Consider the following 25153-nt stretch of genomic DNA (forward strand, 5'->3'; position numbering starts at 1 on the left):
AGTCCTCCACAATAGTATGAGGCTTGCCTGTCTTAGCCACTCGGTAGCTCATCATAAAAGACGCTTCTAGCGCCTTCTTATTAATGGTATCTCTTGCTTTTATACATGTCTTACTACTGGAAAGTCGTCTTTATTCTTGCTCAGAAAACTCATGTGGCTTATTTTTCAAATTGTCATGTTTCATTTCTAAATGTCTGCTCAAGAGTGAAGGTTTCCCGCGAGAGAGTAAACGTTAATGTTATTGGATGTTAATTATTTGACTAGGCTACCTGTATTTGACATTGTATTGTTATTTCGCTGAACAATAGATGGTTTCATTTAATTTTTGGCAGTGAAACGAGACTACTCAGGCGAGAAAAGTACCTCATCCAAATGTATAGCCCCATTGGAAAATATAAATATACTGTTTGAAAATGTGAAAAAAAACAACAATTATATTAATAATTGTATTTTTTACAATGTGAATCACATTTGTATTTGGCGTACCCCCGACGGCATTGCGCATACCCCGGTTTGGGAATACCTGCTCTATAGCAACCGAGTAAAGAGAGGAATCTGATTCCGCTGCTCAGAAGTCAAGACCAGGGACAAACAAGAGTGTAGGACATCGAACACAACTCAAGATCTAAAGCAAATTGAATGAAATACAAGACTAAATGCATTTCATCAGTATGCATTACAATCCTGGTCTGGGATTAAACCACGGTTCCCCTTGCAATCACATATTTATAATCCCGCCAAGAAACTTTTCCTAATCCCGGACCAGGAAATACAAACTAACATACAGGGTAATTGGCAATGTTGGGAAACAAAAACGGACCAGAATGGGAAAAAGAGAAAAGAACAATGTCAAAAATAAAACAGAAAAATTATAAACCAAGTTGCCAATTTAGCACTGTAGATCTTTAAATGCAAGTTTGCTACCACACATACTATGTTGATGGATTAAAAAGTAATTGGTCTTTGTTGCTCCATACAGATGATCGCGTCTATAGTCAGAGTTCAAGTCTTACATTGGTAAATTAGAATGTGCGGCTTTTCCTTTTCTTCCACAGAGGTCAAATCTAAACTTGGTCAAGACCTGCCTGTATTGACTTCCGTGTCACCAGGAAACAGCAGTCAACTGCCAACAACTGGCCTAACCTGTCGTAAGTAGTTGAGTATTGGCGAAGCAGACTTAAACGGCGGCTTTAATCTGTCAATACGGTTTTAGGATGTTCCTGGGGTCAGGGATTACCATGGAACCCATCTACAATAGAGCAGTCAGGATTAGTTCACTCACCTAAATCATTAGGACTAACGCCTCAACCACTACAATCACTGACAACCGTGAATCGTCTCATATCTGGCACATGTGTAGAATGAGGTCGATGGGACAAAGGGCTTAGGTCAATTAATCAAACCTAGCCCTATATTGGTGTACTGTACTGCAGCGTTCTGTGATATGATTGGATGAGGATCAATGTGAACCAATCAGGATGGGTTTGGTTGTTTTAAAACTATGGCTGTAGTAGTACTCACCCTCCGACAGAGTCGGGCAGATACATGAGCTGGTTCTCATCCACTTTCAGGGCGGTTAGTTTCTTCAGGGAGCCTGAGAGGGAGGGAGGGAGGGAGGGAGGGAGGGAGGGAGGGAGGGAGGGAGGGAGGGAGGGAGGGAGGGAGGGAGGGAAGGAAGGAAGGAGGAAGAGGAGGGAGGGGAGGAAGAAAGAGAAGAGGGGTAGAGAGAGTGAATAAGAGGGCGGTAGGATGAGAGAGATAAAGATACATAATACATTAGGTAACTGCACACTGCTACAGTGCACACACACAAATCGATTCTGATTCTCAGCTGGATCACCAAAAGAGTATGCATTACAGTAATGCAACAGATTAATAATTAATACCACCAACAATACTGTAACTGGCTTTACGGCCATCGCTTGGGGCTTAATAAATTGCTAACTGAATCCAGCTGTACGCATTTGCGTCATTTTATTTAATGGGAAAGCAGAGTATCTCTCATCAGAATGACAGCTGAATGCTTAGACATATAATTCCAAGAGGGCTGCCATAAACACATATCCCCGTAAAATATTATCAGATATTTAGATGTTCAATCCATATCACCGTATAAATGTAAAAATGGTGGATGGAACAGAAAATTGCTTTGGTGAAGAATCCTGCTTCTGGAAGTCCACTTCTTCAATATGCATCCAGGTGAGTCATTCATTCCAGAATGAGATTGAATTAAAGCCAATATTCCTCTTCCCCCAGAATAACAACCAACGACGTTCATTAGACACAAATCAACAACGGCTTGGCAGAGGCCCCATGTCTGGTCACTGGGCTTCATCATACAGCCTTTATCATGAGGTAAAGAGTTGGGCACTGTTTGTGTATTCATGCTGGTCTATCTGTTGGTCTGTGGGTATATACGGTCTGTGTGTGTAGCCACTCACCTATGGATCCGGGCAGCTGTGTGAGTGCGTTGTTAGAGAGCAGCAGGTCCTGCAGGCTCTCACAGCCACAGATCTGCTCGTCCACCATCTCCAGGTTGTTCTTGGACACGTCCAGGTAGGACAGCTGCTTCAGAGTGCCCAGCCGCTGGAGAACACAAACATGCGTGAGTACACACACACACACACACACACACACACACACAGCTATGTCTTACAATACTTGGGGGCTTTAGGGGACCAAATATTGATTCCCATTATCCCTAACCCTGAAGCCTAAAATAGAAAAATGTCCTCACTTCAAATAATTTTTGTTGGTTTACTATTCTTGTGAGGACTTCTGGTAGTCACAAGTATAGTCAAACGTGTAAACAGAAACAAACAGATCGACAAAAGTACAACCTAATATGAGCCTGCTTTCACGGAAACGAACGAAAGACAAAAAGGAAAGGAGAAAGAATGGTCTGGCTGCTGTGTTTTGAGGAGCGTTTGGTTTCTTAATTAAACAGTCATTTCAATGTCATTATAACAAACACTAGCGCAATGAAATGCAGTGTACATCGCAGCGTTCCTAGGCATGGTTTATGAGGCATTCTTTAATAATGTTCTACAGTGAGGCCAGGCAGTATTCAGTAATCCTAATCCAGGGACAGCCTGTGATTACAGGGTTGCTGTCGAAATGCTTGCGGTGCGCTAATGTTTTAATTATGACCTATTTACCAAACAAGCTGGCAATTTCCATGAGCGAAAGAGAGCGAGAGGCATTACGCAACACGTGCTGATGACGATGAACCACAGCAAAACACAATCGTTTGGATCACACAATGACGTCGAACCAACAGATTAATTGGTCTGTGGATTCGTCATTAGCGACAGGAATCTTATGACGCTGGACAGGGAGCAAAACGTCTGTAATAATATCGTACTGTTGGCTTGAACAGTTTTGAGTTCACACACAGTTTGTGTCTCTGGGGAATGTTTTACCACCATACTGTAGGTGGGACAGGACAGACGGTGTGAAAGTGCACAGGAAGAATAAGCCTGTGGGGAGTTGAATAGCAATTTATCATCTTACCCCTGGTAGGAACGTCAGTCTGTTTCCATCCATCCACAGCTCTTTGATTCCAGTGAGCTGCTCCAATACCTCAGGCTGGGGGTAGGGGTGAGAAAGGGAAAGAGAGTGGGGAGAGGCAGTGAGAGAAAGAGTGGATTGAGAGAAAGAGTGGGAAGAGCGAGAGACACAGAGAGAGGGACAGAAAGGGAGAGAAAAATGAGAGCTCATTTCATTTACAACCACTCAGGAAGCCAATGACTTTCGAGTACTGAGGTTCAGCCGAGGGCAGGACAGAGAGACACTCACCACTTCGGTGAACTCATTACTCCCCAAGTCCAGCCTCTCCAACTGGGTGAGCTTGTGCATGCTTCTGCAGAGAGAGAGAGGGAGAGAGAGAAAGAGATTGATGTTGAGCTAAGGAGCTGGGAATAGTCAACCACAACAGCAGCATCAAAGGATTACCCTGCCATTCTGCAGGGTTACTTAGAAATCATTTTTTTTTTTAGATTTGGAGCCATCTCCGTACAGAGATCGAACAAAACACACATAGAAAATGAATGACGAGTTAATTATTGAGTATTATGCGTGTATGCACAGTGCCTATAAAAAGTCTACACACCCAACATTTATTTACATTTTGCTGCCTTAAAATTAAATCTAAAAAAGGGATTAAATAAATAAAAAATCCCTACAGATCTACACAACCTACTCCACATTTTCAAAGTGAAAGAATGTCATAGAAAATGTTTATGACTGACATAATTGGATAAATCTCCATCCCCCTGAGATAATTGGCGGAAGCACCTTTGGCAGCCATTACAGCTGTGAATCATTTGGTTCTACCAACTTTGCACAACTCTTAGGGCAACATACATCCATCATTTATGTCAAAATTGCTCAAGCACATTACATTAGGTTGGGAATCATTGACGGACAGCAATATTTAAACCTCGTCTCTGATTTTCAATCATATTTAAGTCAGGATTGAGAGTAGACCACTCAACACCTCTTGGTGTGTTCTTGGCATTCAAATGTGTAGAATTGTCTTGCTGAAAAATTCAACTATCCCAGGGTTAGGTTTTCAGAAAACTGAGGCAGGTTTTCCTCAAACTCCTTTCATATTACTTTTGATCCTGACAAACTCCCCAGTCCCTGCCGATGACAAGCATACCCATAACATGGTGCTGCCAACACGATACTTGAAAATGAAATAGGGTTTCACTCCGTGTTGTGGGATTTGACCCAACCCTGTAGTTTAGGCAAAAACGTTAAATTATTTGCTGTGTTGTCCTGCAGTATTACTTAACAGCCTTGTTGCAAACAGAATGGAGAATTTGGATTGGATTTATTTTTTATTATTATCATTTTTTAAACACAGGCTTCTTTCTTTTCACTTTGTCATAAAGGCCAGTAACGGAGTGAATGCAATGTTGTTGATTCTTGAGTATTTCCAAGTATCATGGTGGCAGCATCATGTTATGGGTAAGCGAGGTCAGTACAGGTGCATCAAAGCTGGGAACGAGACTGAAAAACAGCTTCTATCCCAAGGCCATCAGACTGTTAAATAGCCATCACTAGCACATTAGAGGCTGTTGCCCTATATACATAGACTTGAAATGACTGGGCACTTTAATAATCTTCACATATTTTGCATTACTCATCTCATATGTATATACTGTATTCTATACTATTGTATCTTAGTCTATGCCGCTCGGACATTGCTCAAATAGTTATATATTCTTAATTCCATTATTCTACTTTAGATTGTGTGCATTTTTAGATATTACTGCACTGTTGGAGATAGAAACACAAGCATTTCACTACACCCACAATAACATCTGCTGTATGTGACAAATATAATTTGATGCTTGTCATCGGGAGGGACTGGGGATCAAAAGAAATATGTTAGCATCAAAATAAATATGAAAGGAGCAAAGTCCAGGTAAAGACACACCAGAATGGTTTTCCAAGAGATGTTGAGTGTTCCTGAGTGGTCTAGTCTCAGTCCTGACCTAAAACTGCTTTAAAAGAATATTGATGTCAATCAATTATTACCAAGCAAATGTAATGAGCTTGAGCAAATTGACAAAAACAATGGATATACACAGAGTATACAAAACATTAGGAACACCTGCGGTTTCAATAACAGACTTACCAGGTGAAAGTTATGCCTTATTGATGTCACTTGTTAACTCTACTTCAAATCAGTGTAGATGAAGGGGAGAAGACAGGCAAGACAAGTATTTTTAAGCCAATGGAGACATGGATTGTGTATGTGTATGGTCCACCACCCAAACAAAATCCAGCCAACTTGACAACTGTGGGAAGCATTGGAGTCAACATGGGCCAGCATCCCTGTGAAACACTGTCGACACCTTGTAGAGTCCATGCCCCAACGAATTGAGGCTGTTCTGAGGGCAAAAGTGGTGCAACTCAATATTAGGAAGGTGTTCCTAATGTGTTATGCGCTCAATGTATGTTCCCCTAAAAATTCTGCAAAGTTGGTCAAATCTGATTCCCAGCTGCCAAAGGTGCTACCACCAAGTATTAACTCAGGGGGTGGAGACTTCCAATTATTTCATTTTTATTTGTAATTTTTTTGTGGAAAATATTAATTCACTTTGAAAATGTGGAGTAGGTTGTGTAGCTCTGTATGGGAAAAAAATATAATTTAATCCTTTTTAATTTCTTAGGGCTGGGCCCCTTTTTTCTCCACTTCCTGTCTGAATGACGTGCCCAAAGTAAACTGCCTATAGCTCAGGCCTTGAAGCCTGGATATGCATATAATTGGTACCATTGGAAAGAAAACACTTTGAAGTTTGTAGAAACATTAAAATAATGTAGGAGAATATAACAACAGATATGGAAGGAGAAAATCCAAAACCAACAAGATTTTTTTTTTTTTTGAGACCATCCTCTTAGAAATGCAAGAGTAAGGTCATATTGAAAATTAGCTCCCTGGATGCAATTCTATGGCTTCAAGGTTTCAGGCTTGTAACTTCAAAAACAAATAAGAAATATCAGTTATAGCAGAAGGACACAGTCTTGGAAATGTGTGTTTGCGTGCGACATGAAGACATGACGCACCTGCTAAAATCGGTTTCCTATTGAACATAGTTCTTTCCGTAAGAAATATTATAGTTTAATTACATTTTAGGGTATCTGAGGAGTAAATAGAAACATATTTTGACTTGTTGAAACAAAGTTTAGGGGTAGATTTTCAGATTCCTTTCTCTGCATGTTGAAAGAGTGGGTTACTGAAATCGATGGCGCCAACTAAATGGACTTTTTGGGATATAAAGGATTTTATCTAACAAAACGTGTTATAGCTGGGACCCTTTGGATGAAAAATCAGAGGAAGATTTTCAAAAAGTATGTGAATATTTAATCGTAATTTGTGAATGCGTGAAACGTGCCGGTGGAAAAATATTTTGATGTGGGGCGCCGTCCTCAAACAATCGCATGGCATCTTTTCACAGTAATAGCTACTGTAAATTGGACAGCGCAGTTAGAATAACAAGAATTTAAGCTTTCAGCCGATATAAGACACATGTACATAAATGTTTAAAATCCATAATATTTATGATTATTTATTTGAATTGCGCGCCCTCCAGTTTCCCCGGAAGTTGTCCCGCTAGCTGCAGCAAAATGTGAAAAAAAAGTTAAAGGGTTGTAGACTTTCTATATGCACTGTATGTTAGTGATGTGCGGGTTGACTCATAACCCACAGTCCCTGCGGTTATATCAGTGGGGTGGGCGGGTCTAGGTTCATGAAATAATGTATGGGTTAAGGGTGGGCTGGTTGAATACCATAAAAAAAATCCATGAATGTATCATTCTTGCGTAAGTTCTAACTACAAACTACATTGAGGTTCTCTTTCATTCTTTTAGGTTATCTGGCATTAGTGCCTAAGCCTAAGCTTTAGGGCCTAACTGTACACGTGCCAAATAGCCTTCACGCCAATCACCAAATGCTTTTGGGAACCAAAGAGGCAAAAAAGACAATGTCAGAGTTTAATTCAATAAGAGAAAAGCTGTGAAATGAAGAGCTGAAAATAAAGAGAAGGGAGGGCCAGAAAAGTAATGTTTAGGAAAGATTTGGTGAAGTGGTAAAAGAGGATGATAGCAGTGCCAACTACTGTATGTTAAGTGTGATGATTGTGAGGCGCTATACAAATTCAACAGTCACATGACGGGGACTTCAAATAGGCCTATGGCACGTCAAGGGGACTGTAGCCGACTGTACCGATGGGTTAAATGGATACGGAAATCTGGACACTGACTGTAGGTCTATAACCTCTTACATAGCCTTAATATGAACTCCTGCAGAATAAAGCATTACTTGCGGTAAAATGAATGATACACCAAATGTAGGCAAAATGTTCTCTCTGGAACAAGAGTGGAGAAATATGATTTTCTTCCAGCATCTTAAGAGAACACAAATGTGCAGTAATATACCGTCTGTAGAGGTGCTATCTTTATCAACCTCATAAAAGCTGATCGCATGTCAGCCACATAAATTATGCACCCAAGCTGAACTGAAATCTTATCAAAAACATTGGTCGTTTTCAGAGCTTTCTATTTCCTTACAACCTGTTAAACATTTTGCACAGAAAATCTTTGCCGTTTTATAATAAAACATTTTTTTTTTGCTTTTGTATTTTTCTCCTCAATCCCTAAACGTCATTGCACCATGAAAGAAGCAGAGATGACAGAGAACTTCACCGATGTCAACTAGATTGAAGCACTCATTCTATCGATTTATGACGGCCTGGTGAGCAAGGGTTTATTTAGTCTTCTAGGGCAACATATGATGACAGAAGAGGAGCTGCATGCATCTAATTATACAAATTATAAAGCAGAAACATATCTAAAATCAGGCAAAAATAAACCCTGCACCCCCTGTCAAAAAAAACAAATATTCTGCCGTCTGACAGTAGCTTACAATGCATTTTCTATAATAGCGGGTTAGGGTCGGGCCTCAGGTTTTCACTTTATCACATAGTTGGTCGGCTGCGGATGGATTATTAGCAATTCCTGACGGGGGCAGGTAAAACAACAGCTGACTCGCACACTACTACTGTATGTGCCTGCTCGCTGCATACTCATCCATTTACAGTGCATTTGGAAAGTATTCAGAGCCCTTGACTTTTTCCACATTTTGTTACTTTACAGCCTTATTCTAAAATGGATGAAATTGTTGATTTTTTTCTCAATCTACACACAATAGCCCATAATGACAAAGCAAAAACAGGTTTTTGAAATTGCAAATGTATTTATAAAAAACAACTGATATCACATTTACATAAGTCTTCATACCCTTTACTCAGTACGTTGTTGAAGCACCTTTGACAGTGATTACAGCCTCGAGTCTTCTTGGGTATGACGCTAGTAGCTTGGCACACCTGTAATTTGGGAGTTTCTTCTATTCTTCTCTGCAAATCCTCTCAAACTCTGTCAGGTTGGATGGGAAGCATTGCTGCACAGCTATTTTCAGGTCTTTAAAGAGATGTTCGATCGGGTTCAAGTCCGGGCTCTGGCTCACACTCACAAACCTTTACAGATGCACAATCGAGAGCATCCTGTCGGGCTGTATCACCGCCTGGTACGGCAGCTGCTCCGCCCATAACTGGAAGGCTCTCCAGAGGGTAGTGAGGTCTGCACAACGCATCACCGGGTGCAAACTACCTGCCCTCCAGGACACCTACACCACCCGATGTCACAGGAAGGCCAAAAAGATCATCAAGGACAACAACCACCCGAGCCACTGCCTGTTCACCCCGCTATCATCCAGAAGGCGAGGTCAGTACAGGTGCATCAAAGCGGGGACCGAGAGACTGAAAAACAGCTTCTATCTCAAGGCCATCAGACTGTTAAACAGCCATCACTAACAATGAGTGGCTGCTGCCAACATACTGACTCAACTCCACCCACTTTAATAATGGTAAAATTGATGTAATCAATTTATATCACTAGCCACTTTATATTATATAATGTTTACTTACCCTACATTACTCATCTCTTATGTATATACTGTACGCTATACCATCTACTGTATCTTGCCATCTGATGTAATTAAATGTATCACTAGCCACTTTAAACAATGCCACTTTATATAATGTTCTCATACCCTACATTGCTCATCTCATATGTATATACTGTACACTATACCATCTACTGCATCTTGATGTAATGTATCACTAGCCACTTTAAACAATGTCACTTCATATAATGTTTTCATACCCTGCATTGCTCATCTCATATGTATATACTGTACACTATACCATCTACTGCATCTTGCCTATGCCGTTCGGCCATCACTCATTTATATATTTGTATGTACATATTCGTATTCATTCCTTTACACTTGTGTGTATAAGGTAGTTGTTGTGAAATTGTTAGGTTATATTACTTGTTAGATATTACTGCATGGTCGGAACTAGAAGCACAAGCATTTCGCTACACTTGCATTAACACCTGCTAACCATGTGTATGTGACAAATAAATTTGATTTGATTTGGCTGGGCCACTCAAGGACATTCAGAGACTTGTCCCGAAGCCACTCCTGCATTGTCCTGTTGGAAGGTGAACCTTCACCTCAGTCTGAGGTTCTGAGCGCTCTGGAGCAGGTTTTCATCAAGGATTGCTCCGTTCATCTTTGCCTCGATCATGACTAGTCTCCCAGTTCCTGCCGCTGAAAAACATCCCCACAGCATGATGCTGCCACCACCACCACTGTCATGTGCCTTTTACAGAGGAGTGGCTTTCATCTGGCCACTCCACCATGAAGGCTTGATTGGTGGAGTGCTGCAGAGATGGTTGCCCTTCTGGAAGGTTCTCAGAATCTCCACAGAGGAACTCTGAGGATCTGTAAGAGTAACCATAGGTCACCTCCCTGACCAAGGCCCTTCTCCGCTATTGCTCAGTTTGGCTGGGCGGCCAGCTATTGGAATTATCTTGGTGGTTCCAAACTTGTTCAATTTAAGAAGGATGGAGGCCACTGTGTTCTTGGGGACCTTCAATGCTGCAGAAATTGTTTGGTATCCTTCCCCAGATCCATGCCGACAACAATCCTGTCTCGGAGCTCTACGGACAATTCCTTCGACCTCATGGCTTGGTTTTTGCTCTGACATGCACTGTCAACTGTGGGATCTCATAGACAGGTCTGTGCCTTTCCAAATCATGTCCAATGAATTGAATTTACCACAGGTGGACTCCAATCAAGTTGTAGAAACATCAGCGATGATCAATGGAAACAGGATGCACACCAGAGCTCAATTTCGAGTCTCATAGCAAAGGGTCTGAATACTTATGTAAATAAGGTATCTGTTTTTTATTTTGAATAAATGTGCAAAAAAATTATATAAACCTGTTTTCGCTTTGTCATTATGGGGTGTGTAGATTGATGAGGAAAAAAACTATTTAATACATTTTTGAATAAGACTGTAAGGTAACAAAATGTGGGAAAAGTAAAGGGGTCTGAATACTTTCCGAATGCACTGTATGTGTACGCAAACTTTCACCCAGTGTCCCTGTAGTCTAGTTTCTTAAAATATATATTTTTTAAAGAAATACTGCTTTATATCACACAAGGGCCCTGTTATAGCAGGCTCACGCCCAGGTCTCCTTCTCACCCATTTAAGGCCGATTTCGTCACAGGAAAAAGCATCGCAAACATTTGACACAGATACGGTTATGTTACACCAGGGGGCCATGAAAAATGTTATGACACAGGCCAAAGACATTTGTTCAAATAACGTCTGGAATTGGTGCTGGTCTAACTTTCCTCCATATCCAGGCTGGCTTTTCATTGAGTTTTATCGATTTCTAACAAATTGGCAGCAATAGATTTTCAGGTCTGGGGGAGTTCATATGCATCTAGTGACAGACTTGTGGCAAGATATTGATGGGCGATTTAACAACCATGATGTCATCCGGTCAACATCCATCCCACTTCACTGACAGATGCTACAGACCTATGCTGTGTAGATCGATGCATATAGATACTGGACGCTATATGACATAAGCTAAATTACCATTTCATGAGAAACATAACGTGTTATTGCATGTGTTACTAAGACAAACAAAATCTAAACACGACCTATAACATGAGACAAAAATGTGTTAGTCGACGGTTTCTCAGTGGGGATGAACCTCAAGGGTTGCGTCCCAAATGGACCCTATTCCCCTTATAGTGCACTACTTTTGACCAGAGCCCTATGGGGCTCTATGAAGGGATTAAGGTGCCATTTGGGACACAGCCCTAGTCCTCAAAACACCAGTCAAACCAAACGCAGCTCGGCACTAGGCTTGACAGTTACGCACTTCCCCCCGTGGAGGCTGTTTTGTCTTCGCTGCCCCTCAAAACATCCCACTTTAATCCATACCATGTATCTGTCTGCACAATCAAACTACACAACGAGGCGGTTTCACGGCAATCTCTGGGTTTGGTGTCGTAATAAATGTTGGGGTCGATATAAAAACACGGCCTGTGTTTTCGTACCATGATATGGAGAAAGAAGGCTTGATGAAAGCATGTGTTTCTGCTCTACCAGGCTCTGTTTCAGAGCTGCTTTCTGAGACATGGGTTGGTACAGGGTCCCAGAGGAATAAGTGAGTAAGAAGAGGAACGCGTGACGGTGCTTTTCGGCAAAAAGTGTCTGGGGTAAGATGAGTGTGTGGGTGCGTACGTGCAGCTGTGTGTGTGTGTGTGTGTGTGTGTGTGTGTGTGTGTGTGTGTGTGTGTGTGTGTGTGTGTGTGTGTGTGTGTGTGTGTGTGCCCTAGCATTGTGTGTGTGTGTTTATTTATATCCCGGGATGTTTGTGCGTCTCTGGCATCCATCCTGCCATTAGGCCTTCTGTTTGTCAGAGCTCCAGCCCTGCTGTCTCAGACACAGAACACAGAGGACCAGTCAGCTAGGGGACAACAGAAGAACTGGACCTAGATACACCGGATAGGCTTCAATTAGACAGAGATAGAGGAGAGACACAGAGAGAGGGCAGAGCAAGAGAGCGAGGTAACGAGACCGAGCAGAGGGGAAGAGCGAGACAAAGAGAAAAGAGAAAGGGAGACTTCTCCAAAACCACCTGTGGCACTCTGGATGCGCTTTATAATCATCGTTTTTAATGTGAAAGAAGAGGCTTTCAAAAGATGAAGCAGAACATGAGCTGCAGTCAGAATTTCATGATTTTTACATGACTTCACGACTTTTAACCACATTTCCATGATCAACAAATAGGCGGCGTAGCTATGTACGTATAAAAAAAGTTTGCATACATGTGGAATCAACACTGGGAGGCTAATCTCTGATCCCATATACCATCTCCTGTTGCTGTGCAAGGCACTTACACACACCCCCCCCCAACAAAGTAGAATACATGTTAGGTAACTATATAAAACACGTGGTCAGTCAGCGTGGAGAGCTACTGCTCAAACACATCAGTGTCATGTTATGGAGGTCTGGTTGAGCAGCTCATTTCTGAAATGTGGTTTGTTAGAGGTGGACTGGAAGGGAAACCCGTACACCCAGTAGCTCTCCTGGAGGATGGTTGACCACCCTTGTTGTAAAACATCGCAACATTACAACTAAATCCATTTTTATGCCTTTATAAAATAATTTCTTCATTCAATGTATCAAAGTTCAAATGGCTACGGTAGACCTACAAATCTTTTTATACAGCTGAAGCAAGCCCACTTTTTTATTTTCTTCCAGGAACTGTACCCTTATAGTAGAGTCAAATGGATCTTAATTACCTTAGAAGCGTTTCGTTTGCAGGCTGACTAGCATCTACTGAGCTGCAATGTCCCATACATCAGAAGCCCAAATCAACTGGAAGTATTGCTGCCACAATCCAAAAAGGCTACATCTAATAATAATTTAAAAAAAAATTGTGATCCCAAAATTAGACTCAACGCGATTGAGAAGAATCGCAAGGAATACAATGGCGAAGTGAGTCGTTTGTTTTGTTGGTTTAAATTAATAATTTGAATCGTTCCAAAATGGAAATCAACTTTGTATGGCCTTACAGTATTTGCGAGTGTCAGTGTAAAGTTTTTGGGGACATGACGAAAACATGAATACATGCTAACAATAGCTAAACCAATAACTAGTCAGGCTACAATATACACTAAACAAAATTATAAATGCAACAATTTCAAAGATTTTACTGAGTTACAGTTCAAATAAGGAAATCAGTTCATTGAAATAAATGCATTAGGCCCTAATCTATGGATTTCACGACTGGAAATACAGATATGCATCTGTTGGTCACAGATACCTTAAAAACAAAGGTTGGGTGTGGATCAGAAAACCAGTTAGTATCTGGTGTGACCACCATTTGCCTCATGCAGCGGGACATCTCCTTTGCATAGAATTGATCAGTCTGTTGATTGTGGCCTGTGGAATGTTGTCCCACTCCTGTTCAATGGATGTGTGAAGTTGCTGGATATTGCCGGGAACTGGAACACGCTGTCATACATGTCAATCCAGAGCATCCCAAACATGCTCAACGGGTGACATGTCTTGTGAGTATGCAGGCCATAGAAGAACTGGGACAGTTTCAGCTTCTAGGAATAGCGACATGGGGCCGTGCATTATCATGCTTAAACAAGAGACTATGGCGGCGGACGAATAGCACAACAATGGGCCTCAGAAACTCGTCACGGTTTCTCTGTGCATTCAAATTGCCATCAATAAAATGCACTTATGTTAATTGTCCATAGCTTATGGCTGCCTATACCATAGCCCCACTGCCACCATGGGGCACTCTTGTTCACAGCAAACCGCTTGCCCACACAACGCTACACACACACTGTCTGCTATCTGCCGGCCCAAGTTGAAACCGGGATTCATCCATGAAGAGCACACTTCTCCAGCATGCCAGTGGCTATCCAAGGTCAGCATTTGCCCACTGAAGTCAGTTACGACGCCGAACCGCAGTCCAGTCAAGACCCTGGTGAGGACGACGAGCACCCAGATGAGCTTCTCTGAGACGGTTTCTGACAGTTTGAGCAGAAATTATTTGGTTGTGCAAACCCACAGTTTTATCAGCTGTCTGGGTGGCTGGTCTCAGACAATCCCGCAGGTGAAGAAGCCAAATGTGGAGGTCCTGGACTGGCGAGGTTACACGTGGTCTGCGGTTGTGAGGCCAGTTGATCAGCTTTAATATTGTTGATAGCAGCCACAGTGTAATTGCCTGCATCATTTCCAATCCCCTATACACTTTTTGGTAAATATATATTTTGAAAATTATTTTCCCGGTAACCCCATCATCCCTAATTGGAGTAAAATAACGGACAAAAATACTTAGGCTTCTACAACCTGGTTATACATACTATATACAGTGCATTCAGAAAGTATTCAGACCCCTCGACTTTTTCCACATTTTGTTAATGTACAAATTCTAAAATTGAGGGTTTTCCTCAATCTACACACACACACAATACACCATAACGACAAAGCAAAAGCAGGTTTAGATTTTTTTCTCAAATGTATTAAAAATAAATAAATCACATTTACATAAGTATTCAGACCCTTTACTCAGTACCTTGTTACAGCACCTTAGGCAGCGATTACAGCCTCGAGTCTTCTTGGGTATGACGCTATAAGCTTGGCACAAATGTATTTGGGGAGTTTCTCCCATTCTTCTCTGCAAATCCTCAAACTCTGCCAGGTTGGATGGGGAGCGTCGCTGCACAGTTATTTTCAGGTCTCTCCAGAGATATTCGATCGGGGTCAAGTCCAGGCTCAGGCCGGGCCACTCAAGGACATTCAGATGTCCCGAAACCACTCCTGCGTTGTCTTGGCCGTGTCTGTGGTCCTGAGCACTCTGGAGCAGGTTTTCATCAACGATCTCTCTGTACTTTTCGCCATTAATCTTTTCCCCAATCCTGACTAGTCTCCCAGTCCCTGCTGCTGAAAAACATCCCCACAGCATGATGCTGCCATCAGCATACTTCACCGTAGGGATGGTGCCAGGTTTCCTCCAGATGTGACGGTTGGCATTCTGGCCAAACATTTCCATCTTGGTTTCATCAGACCAGAAAATCTTGTTTCTCATGATCTGAGAGTCTTTAGGTGCCTTTTGGCAAACTCCAAGTGGGCTGTCATGTGCATTTTACTGAGGAGTGGCTTCCGTCTTTCGACTCTATCATAAAGGCCTGATTGCAGCACTCCACCAGAGATGGCTGTCGTTCTGGAAGGTTCTCCCATCTCCACAGAGGAACTCTGGAGCTCTGTCAGAGTGACCAGCCAACCGTCACGTCTGAAGGAAACCTGGCACCATCCCTACGGTGAAATATGCTGATGGCAGCATCATGCTGTGGGGATGTTTGGTCACCTCCCTGACCAAGGCTCTTTTCCCCAAATTGTTCAGTTTGACCGGGCGGCCAGCACAAGGAAGAGTCTTGGTGGTTACAATTTAAGAATGATGGAGGCCACTGTGTTCTTGGGGACCTTCAATGCTGCAGAAATTGTTTGGTACCCTTCCCCAGATCTGTGCCTCGACACAATCCTGGAGCTCTATGGACAATTCCTTCGACCTCATGGCTTGGTTTTTGCTCTGACATGCACTGTCAACTGTGGGACCTTATATAGACAGGTAATGTGCTTTTCCAAATCATGCCCAATCAATTGAATTTACCACAGGTGGACTCGAATCAAGTTGTAGAAACATCAAGGATGACCAATGGAAACAAGTTGCAGTTGAGCTCAATTTCAAGTCTCATAGCAAAGGGTGTGAATACTTATGTAATACATTTTTTATATATTTGCAAACATGTTTAAAAAAAAAAAAACTTTTGCTTTGTCATTATGGGGTACTGTGTGTGTAGACTCATAAGAAAATAATTGAAAGCATTTTAGAATGAGGGTGTAACATAAAATGTGGAAAAAGTCAAAGGGTCTGAATACTGTCCAAATGCACTGTCTGCAGTATGCTCTGGTTAGGCCTAAAATGAGCCAATGTGACCCATCAGAAGTGCCATGGTGTTTCCTTGGCATCTCTATATAGCTGACCATCGATGTACAGTTTATCAACCACCATGGAGACGCTGCCCATCAATGTACAGAACCAGTCAAAAGTTTGGACACACCTACCCATTGAAGGTTTTTTTTTTTTTTTTTTTACTATTTTCTACATTGCATAATAATAGTGATGACATCAAAACTATGAAATAACACATGGAATCATGTAGCATTTTAGATTCTTCAAAGTAGCCACCCTTTGCCTTGACAGCTTTGCACACTCTTGGCATTCTCTCAACCAGCTTCACCTGGAATGCTTTTCCAAAGGTATAGCTGACCAGTATCCCTTCTTTCTTTTCTCTCCAAAACTCTTGAATGTGCCGTCCTTGGCCAGCTCTCCTGCTATCTCTCTCAGAATGACCTTCTTGATCCAAATCAGTCAGGTTTCAAGACTGGTCATTCAACTGAGACTGCTCTTCTCTGTGTCACGGAGGCTCTCCGCACTGCTAAAGCTAACTCTCTCTCCTCTGCTCTCATCCTCCTAGACCTATCTGCTGCCTTTGATACTGTGAACCATCAGATCCTCCTCTCCACCCTCTCCGAGTTGGGCATCTCCGGCGCGGCCCACGCTTGGATTGCGTCCTACCTGACAGGTCGCTCCTACCAGGTGGCGTGGCGAGAATCTGTCTCCGCACCACGTGCTCTCACCACTGGTGTCCCCCAGGGCTCTGTTCTAGGCCCTCTCCTATTCTCGCTATACACCAAGTCACTTGGCTCTGTCATATCCTCACATGGTCTCTCCTATCATTGCTATGCAGACGACACACAATTAATCTTCTCCTTTCCCCCTTCTGATAACCAGGTGGCGAATCGCATCTCTGCATGTCTGGCAGACATATCAGTGTGGATGACGGATCACCACCTCAAGCTGAACCTCGGCAAGACGGAGCTGCTCTTCCTCCCGGGGAAGGACTGCCCGTTCCATGATCTCGCCATCACGGTTGACAACTCCATTGGGTCCTCCTCCCAGAGTGCTAAGAACCTTGGCGTGACCCTGGACAACACCCTGTCATTCTCTACTAACATCAAGGCGGTGACCCGATCCTGTAGGTTCATGCTCTAAAACATTCGCAGAGTACGACCCTGCCTCACACAGGAAGCGGCGCAGGTCCTAATCCAGGCACTTGTCATCTCCCATCTGGATTACTGCAACTCGCTGTTGGCTGGGCTCCCTGCCTGTGCCATTAAACCCCTACAACTCATCCAGAACGCCGCAGCCCGTCTGGTGTTCAACCTTCCCAAGTTCTCTCACGTCACCCCGCTCCTCCGCTCTCTCCACTGGCTTCCAGTTGAAGCTCGCATCCGCTACAAGACCATGGTGCTTGCCTACGGAGCTGTCAGGGGAACGGCCCCTCCGTACCTTCAGGCTCTGATCAGTCCCTACACCCAAACAAGGGCACTGCGTTCATCCACCTCTGGCCTGCTCGCCTCCCTACCTCTGAGGAAGCACAGTTCCCGCTCAGCCCAGTCAAAACTGTTCGCTGCTCTGGCACCCCAATGGTGGAACAAGCTCCCTCACGACGCCAGGACAGCGGAGTCAATCACCACCTTCCGGAGACACCTGAAACCCTACCTCTTTAAGGAATACCTAGGATAGGATAAAGTAATCCTTCTAAACCCCCCCCCCCCCTTAAAAGATTTAGATGCACTATTGTAAAGTGGTTGTTCCACTGGATATCATAAGGTGAATGCACCAATTTGTAAGTCGCTCTGGATAAGAGCGTCTGCTAAATGACTTAAATGTAAATGTAATGTATTGAAAGAGCTCCCACATATGCTGAGCACTTGTTGGCTGCTTTTCCTTCACTCTAAGGTCCAACTCAACCCAAACCATGTCAATTCAGTTGATTGTGTAGGCCAGGTCATCTGATGCAGCAATCCATCACTCTACTTCTTGGTCAAATAGCCCTTACACAGCCTGGAGGTGTGTTGGGTCATTGTCCTGTTGAAAAACAAATGATAGTCCCACTAAGCGCAAAGCAGATGGGATGGCGTATCGCTGCAGAATGCTGTGGTAGCCATGCTGGATAAGTGTGCCTTGAATTCTAAATAAATCACTGACAGTGTCACCAGCAAAGCATCCCCACACCGTCACACCTCCTCCATGGTTCCGCGGAGATCATCCGTTCACGTACTCTACGTCTCACAAAGACACGGCGGTTGGAACCAAAAACCAAAAATGTGTACTCATAAGACCAAAAGGACAGCTTTCCACCAGTCTAATGTCCATTGCTCGTCTTCTTGGCCCAAGCATCCATTCTTCTGATTGGTGTATTTTAGTAGTTGTTTCTTTGCAGCAATTCAACCACGAAGGCCTGATTCACGCAGTCTCCTCTGAACAGTTAATCTTGATATGGGTTTGTTCATTGAACTCTGAAGCATTTATTTGGGCTGCAATTTCTGAGGCTGCTAACTCTAATGAACTTCTACTCAATTGTCTGTATTTTTTTTTAATGTTGGGTAAAGTATTTTCCTTCTTTCTCAGATTTCTCTAGAGAGCTGGTCGTTCATTCCATAGTTTGTGCCTTTGAGCTCACTACCTTTTCTTCGTACCCTGATTTTCTGCTGGAAGTGCTCAAAACAAGCTATTATGGGGCGCAGGCCATGGTGGGATGTACTTCCTATTCTATGTACTTGCGAAAATGTCATTCATTGTACCTGGTCTTGTGAAATTGTCAGATTAGTAGATGTGCACAGATGCCTCACGGTTTCTAGATTTAACCTTTTCAGTGCCAGAGAATATTGAGTTATCCCGCATACTGCGTATCAGTGTATCCAGCGCGGTCTCTTGAAGGACTGTTTACTTTGATTTCCAATTTGTCAACAGTGCCCCTTAGTGCTTTATTCTCTTGACGCATATCCTCAAGTTGTCTGTTATTGAAAGCGAGGGCGATGTTGAGGTCAGCTAGGTTCTTTCTCATTTCATCTTAAAACAGACAGCTTTTGAGTTATGGAGACCAGAACACTTACTTTGGAAGCGTTGACGTCATCGCCGGTGGAGTTGTTTAAATCAACCGTGTCACTGGATGAGTTCCTAAATCTTTTGGCAGGCTTTATGGCAGAGATCCCGGTGTCTTGGTTCTTATGGCCAGCCTGAGTTAAGGAATCCCTGCAATCCATGTCGTGGTCGGAATGGTAGTATTGGTCAATGAAATATTCCAGATTCCACAGGGTGTCATGTGATGGATCCAGCTTCTCCAGTTTGGGTAAGCTCAAAGTTCTTAACAGTATTTTCTGGAATTCTTTTGCACACCACACCGCAAGGTATTGGTAAACTTTCATTAGTAGGGCTTGCAGGAGAACAGCCTATTTCAATATAACATATTTATCAGAAATGTTTGTATTTTGGAGCGTCGCTCTGCCACGCTGCATACCTGCTCATGCTCCTCCCGTCCGGTTGCATGTACTGCCAAATTTTCGAAAACGACGTTGGAGACGGCTTATGGTAGAGAAATTAACATTCAATTCTCTGGCAACAGCTTTGCAGTCAGCATGCCAATTGCAAGCTCCCTCACACCTGTCAGGTGGATGGATTATCTTGGTAATGGAGAAATGCTCACTAAAAATATGTAAACTAATTTGTGCACAAAATTTGAGAGAAATAAGCTTTTTGTGGCTATGGAACATTTCTGGGATCTTTTATTTCAGCTCACGAAACATGGGACCAACACGTTACATGTTGCGTTTATATTTTTGTTCAGTATAGTTCGGAAATCAAAAGGCCATTGCTGTAAAGACAAGACAACTAAAAAGATAGACTTTACATTATCAAAATTCCCAACTTAATTGAGCGAACAGTAGGCCTAAAAACCTGTCTTATTGGCACCAGCTGAGAGCATCGGCCATATCCCCGGTGAGCGTGCACTGCGCATATCCACTCTATCATTGTTGGTTCAGTGCCACTTAAAAGTTTGTTTTCGGACAATCATTTCCTCCTCCAGTTTAGATGAACGTCATTCTATGCGTGTCTCTCCTTCTCATTGGCCTCTTATATGGACATTGTTTTTATCGATCTGTTTGTCAGTGTCAGCAGAGTAGGCTACCCTGTAATTTGCCATAATAAAAAAAGATCCTGCTTATGTCTCCAGTCATATAAAGTGAACTACAACTGCATGAAATGTGTTTTTCCTGTGCAAAGAAAGAAAGTTCTGATATAGCCTATAGCCCAGGTCTCTACGCTATACACGCTCAGACATGCATTGAACAATCTTTTTTGCAAACAGTGATTGGTTCTTTATTTGCCTACATTATGACTATCCAATCTACTCATCACTTAAGTTTGCAAATGTGATGACGCATGGAATGCTTTATTATAAAGGTGCATTTTTTATGGTGAAAATGTACTTCCCCAAACTTTAAACTCACGCTCCTCCTGCAAAGGCTAGTGATTTAGCTGTTTGCTACTCGTCTTGTTGGCTGAGGAAAAGTAAATGTGGACAGTTATTCTAACATCTTGAATGTGAGCTGTAAGGACACACGGCGTTGCATCCTCGACTTGCATGTTCTGTTAAGATTAATTACCATAATCGAAATGTGATTTCGGTCATTCTGAACACCGTGGGTGGGCGCCCTAATCCGGTTACACACCCAATGAATATGGGTCTGGTAAATTTCTCAAATGTCTGGTAAATTAAAATTCCACACGGTGGAATTCAATGCCACAGAGAAAAAGTGAGAGACATAGAGCAAGAGTGTGTAGGGGAGAGAGGGAGAGAAAAGAGGGAGAGAGAGCGAGAGGACAGTAGAAAGGCACTTGTCCTTTTTTCTCTCCCTCCTACAAACATGGTTGCTCACAAAGAGCCACCTCTTGTTCGTCTGTGGACTGTGAGGTGTGCAAGGGCTTTGATATGGGGAAAACATGTGAAACAGAGACAGAGAAAACTTACTTTGGCAGCATCTTTAACTGGTTCTCTCTCAGCTCCAGGATCTGCAGTTTAGTCAACCTGAGGGAGAGTGAGAGAGGAAGAGGAGAGCGAGAGACAGATGTAGAATACAAGTCACTGACATAGCACTCACTGTGTATACTCAAAGTGAAAATCTATTGACCAGCCTTCAGGGACATGGGATAGTGTTGTTTTACTGGATGGTTTTGTCTAAAAACAAAGGCTTATCCTGGGGCTGGATCACTGGGGCCTGACCAACGATGTGAGCCATACAGATATGTAATTCAAGATTCCACATGACTCCTGCTAGTTTGAAACCCAGCTGTGATTCAGCTGTAAAGTGGGGAAACTGAGCCCAAGAGAAAGCTACATAAGGTCAGTAGCAAGGTTTCCTCCCATGTCATAAACCTACATGATCTAGCCATGATTACATACTATAGCTTACAGTAAATTCAGAAAGTATTCAGACCCCTTCCCTTTTTCCAAATTTTGTTACATCAGACCCTTTGCTATGAAACTCAAAATTGCGCTCAGCATCCTGTTTCCATTGATCATTGTTGAGATGTTTCTCCAACTTGATTGGAGTCCACCTGTGGTAAATTCAATTGATTGGAAATGATGTGGATAAGCACAAACCTGTCTATATAAAGGTCCCTCAGTTGACAGTGCATGTCAGAGCAAAAACCAAGCCATGAGGTCGAGGCATGGATCTGGGGAAGGGTACCAAAACATTTCTGCAGCATTGAAGGTCCCCAAGAACACAGTGGACTCCCGATTAGCGCAGCGGTTTAAGGCACGGCATCTCAGTGCTAGAAGCGTCACTACAGACCCTGGTTCGATTCCAGGCTGTAACAACCGATCGTGATTGGGAGTCCAAATAGGGCGGGGCACAATTGGCCCAGCATCGTCTGGGGTTTGGCCGGGGTAGGACATCATTGTAAATGAGAATTTGTTGTTAACTGACTTGCCTGGTTAAATAAAGGTTAAATAAAATAACAAATAAATTCTTAAGTGGAAGAAGTTTGGCACCAGGACACTTCCTAGAGCTGGCCGCCCAACCAAACTGAGCCATCAGGGGAGAAGAGCCTTGGTCAGGGAGGTGACCAAGAACCCAATGATCACTCAAACAGAGCTCCAGAATTCCTCTGTGGAGATGGAAGGTCTGCAGCACTTCACCAATCAGGCATTTATGGTAGAGTGGCCAGACGGAAACCACTCCTCAGTAAAATGCACACGACAGCCTTGCTTGTAGTTTGCCAAAAGGCACCTAAGATTCTCTGTTCTGATGAAACCAAAATTTAACTCTTTGGCCTGAATGCCAAGCGTCACGGGACAAGTCTCTGAATGTCCGTGAGATGCCCAGCCAGAGCTGGGACTTGAACCCAATCGAACATTTCTGGAGAGACCTGAAATAAGCTGTGCAGCGACGCTCCCCATCCAACCTGACAGACCTCGAGAGGATCTGCAAAGAATAATGGGAGAAACTCCCCAAATACAGGTGTGCCAAGCTTGTATCATCATACCCAAGAAGACTCGACGCTGTAATCGTTGCCAAAAGGTGCTTCAACAAAGTACAGAGTAAAAGGTCTGAATATTTATGTAAATGTGATTTCAGTTGTTTCTACATTTGCAAAAAAAAAAATCTACAAAATTATTTTTTGCTTTGTCATTATGGGGTATTATGTTCAGATTCATGAGAAGAAAAAAAAACAATTGAATCCATTTTACAATTAGGCTGTGTAACGTAACAAAATTTGGAAAAAGTAAAGGGGTCTGAAAACTTCCCGAATGCACTTTCCGAATAGAGTTGTGATCTTCCCCCGTGGGAGAGATGAGTTATATGATAAAGAGTTAGTCTCTATAGAGACAGGGGAGAGTGGAAGTTGAAGCAATTGAAGAAGAAAGGGTTGTAGTAACAGTTGATTTTATCTCAAACTTTCACATCACACTGCATTCATACACATACTGGTTCCTCTGACTGCAACACACGCACAAACACACACACACACACACCCAACTGCAACACACACACACACACACACACCCAACTGCAACACACACACACCCAACTGCAACACACACACACACACACACACACCCAACTGCAACACACACACACCCAACTGCAACACACACACACCCAACTGACAACACACACACACACACACACCCAACTGCAACACACACACACACACACACACACCCAACTGCAACACACACACACACCCCAACTGCAACACACCCAACTGCAACACACCCAACTGCAACACACCCAACTGCAACACACCCAACTGCAACACACCCAACTGCAACGCACACAAACACACACACACAACTGCAACACACACACCTAAATGCAACACACACACACACAACTGCAACACACACACACACACCCAACTGCAACACACACACACACACCCAACTGCAACACACCCAACTGCAACACACCCAACTGCAACACACCCAACTGCAACGCACACAAACACACAACTGCAACACACACACACACAACTGCAACACACACACACACCTGCAACACACACACACAACTGCAACACACACACACACACCTGCAACACACACACAACTGCAACACACACAACTGCAACACACACACACACACACACACCTGCAACACACACACACACACACACACACCTGCAACACACACACACCTGCAACACACACACACACACACACCTGCAACACACACACACACACCTGCAACACACACACACACACACACACACCTGCAACACACACACACACACCTGTAAAACACCGCACACACACACCTGCAACGCAACGCACGCACACACCTGCAACGCAACGCACGCACACACACCTGCAACGCAACGCACGCACACACACCTGCAACGCAACGCACGCACACACACCTGCAACGCAACGCACGCACACACACACCTGCAACGCAACGCACGCACACACCTGCAACGCAACGCACACACACAACTGCAACGCAACGCACACACACACCTGCAACGCAACGCACGCACACACACACCTGCAACGCACACACACACCTGCAACGCACACACACACCTGCAACGCACACACCCAACTGCAACACACACACACACACACCTGCAACACACACACACACACACACACACCTGCAACACACACACACACACACACCTGCAACACACACACACACACCTGTAAAACACCGCACACACACACCTGCAACGCAACACACGCACACACCTGCACAACGCACGCACACACACACACCGGCAACGCAACGCACACACACACACCGGCAACGCAACGCACGCACACACACCTGCAACGCAACACACGCACACACACACCTGCAACGCAACGCACACACACACCTGCAACGCAACGCACACACACACCTGCAACGCAACGCACGCACACACACACCTGCAACGCACACACACACCGGCAACGCACACACACACCGGCAACGCACACACCCAACCGACAACACACACACACACACACACACACACACACACAACTACAACACACACACACACACACACCAACCGCAACACACACACACACACACACCCAACCGCAACACACACACACACACACACACACACACACACACACACACACACACACAACTGCAACACACACACACACACAACTGCAACACACACACACACACACAACTGCAACACACACACACACACACAACTGCAACACACACACACACACAACCGCAACACACACACACACACAACCGCAACACAC

General features: G+C 43.6%; 1 protein-coding gene across 3 annotated transcripts in view; it reads right to left on the reverse strand.

The window, feature by feature from the left end:
• The window catches only part of LOC106563143 (erbin), a 137250-nt gene that overhangs the window by 31342 nt on the left and 80755 nt on the right, over positions 1-25153 (reverse strand). For all 3 annotated transcript variants that reach the window (XR_001319187.2, XM_014128409.2, XM_014128408.2), the window contains exons 7-11: positions 21404-21460; positions 3799-3862; positions 3514-3588; positions 2442-2586; positions 1522-1594 (exon numbers count right to left, since the gene is read on the reverse strand). Coding sequence is in view for 2 of the 3 variants with exons in the window: in XM_014128409.2 (XP_013983884.2) it covers positions 1522-1594; positions 2442-2586; positions 3514-3588; positions 3799-3862; positions 21404-21460 (414 nt within the window). In the remaining variant the exon portion in view is untranslated. The remainder of the gene's footprint in view (positions 1-1521; positions 1595-2441; positions 2587-3513; positions 3589-3798; positions 3863-21403; positions 21461-25153) is intronic.

The sequence above is a fragment of the Salmo salar genome, chromosome ssa11 (assembly GCF_905237065.1).
Source record: "Salmo salar chromosome ssa11, Ssal_v3.1, whole genome shotgun sequence".
Lineage (NCBI taxonomy): Eukaryota > Metazoa > Chordata > Actinopteri > Salmoniformes > Salmonidae > Salmo > Salmo salar.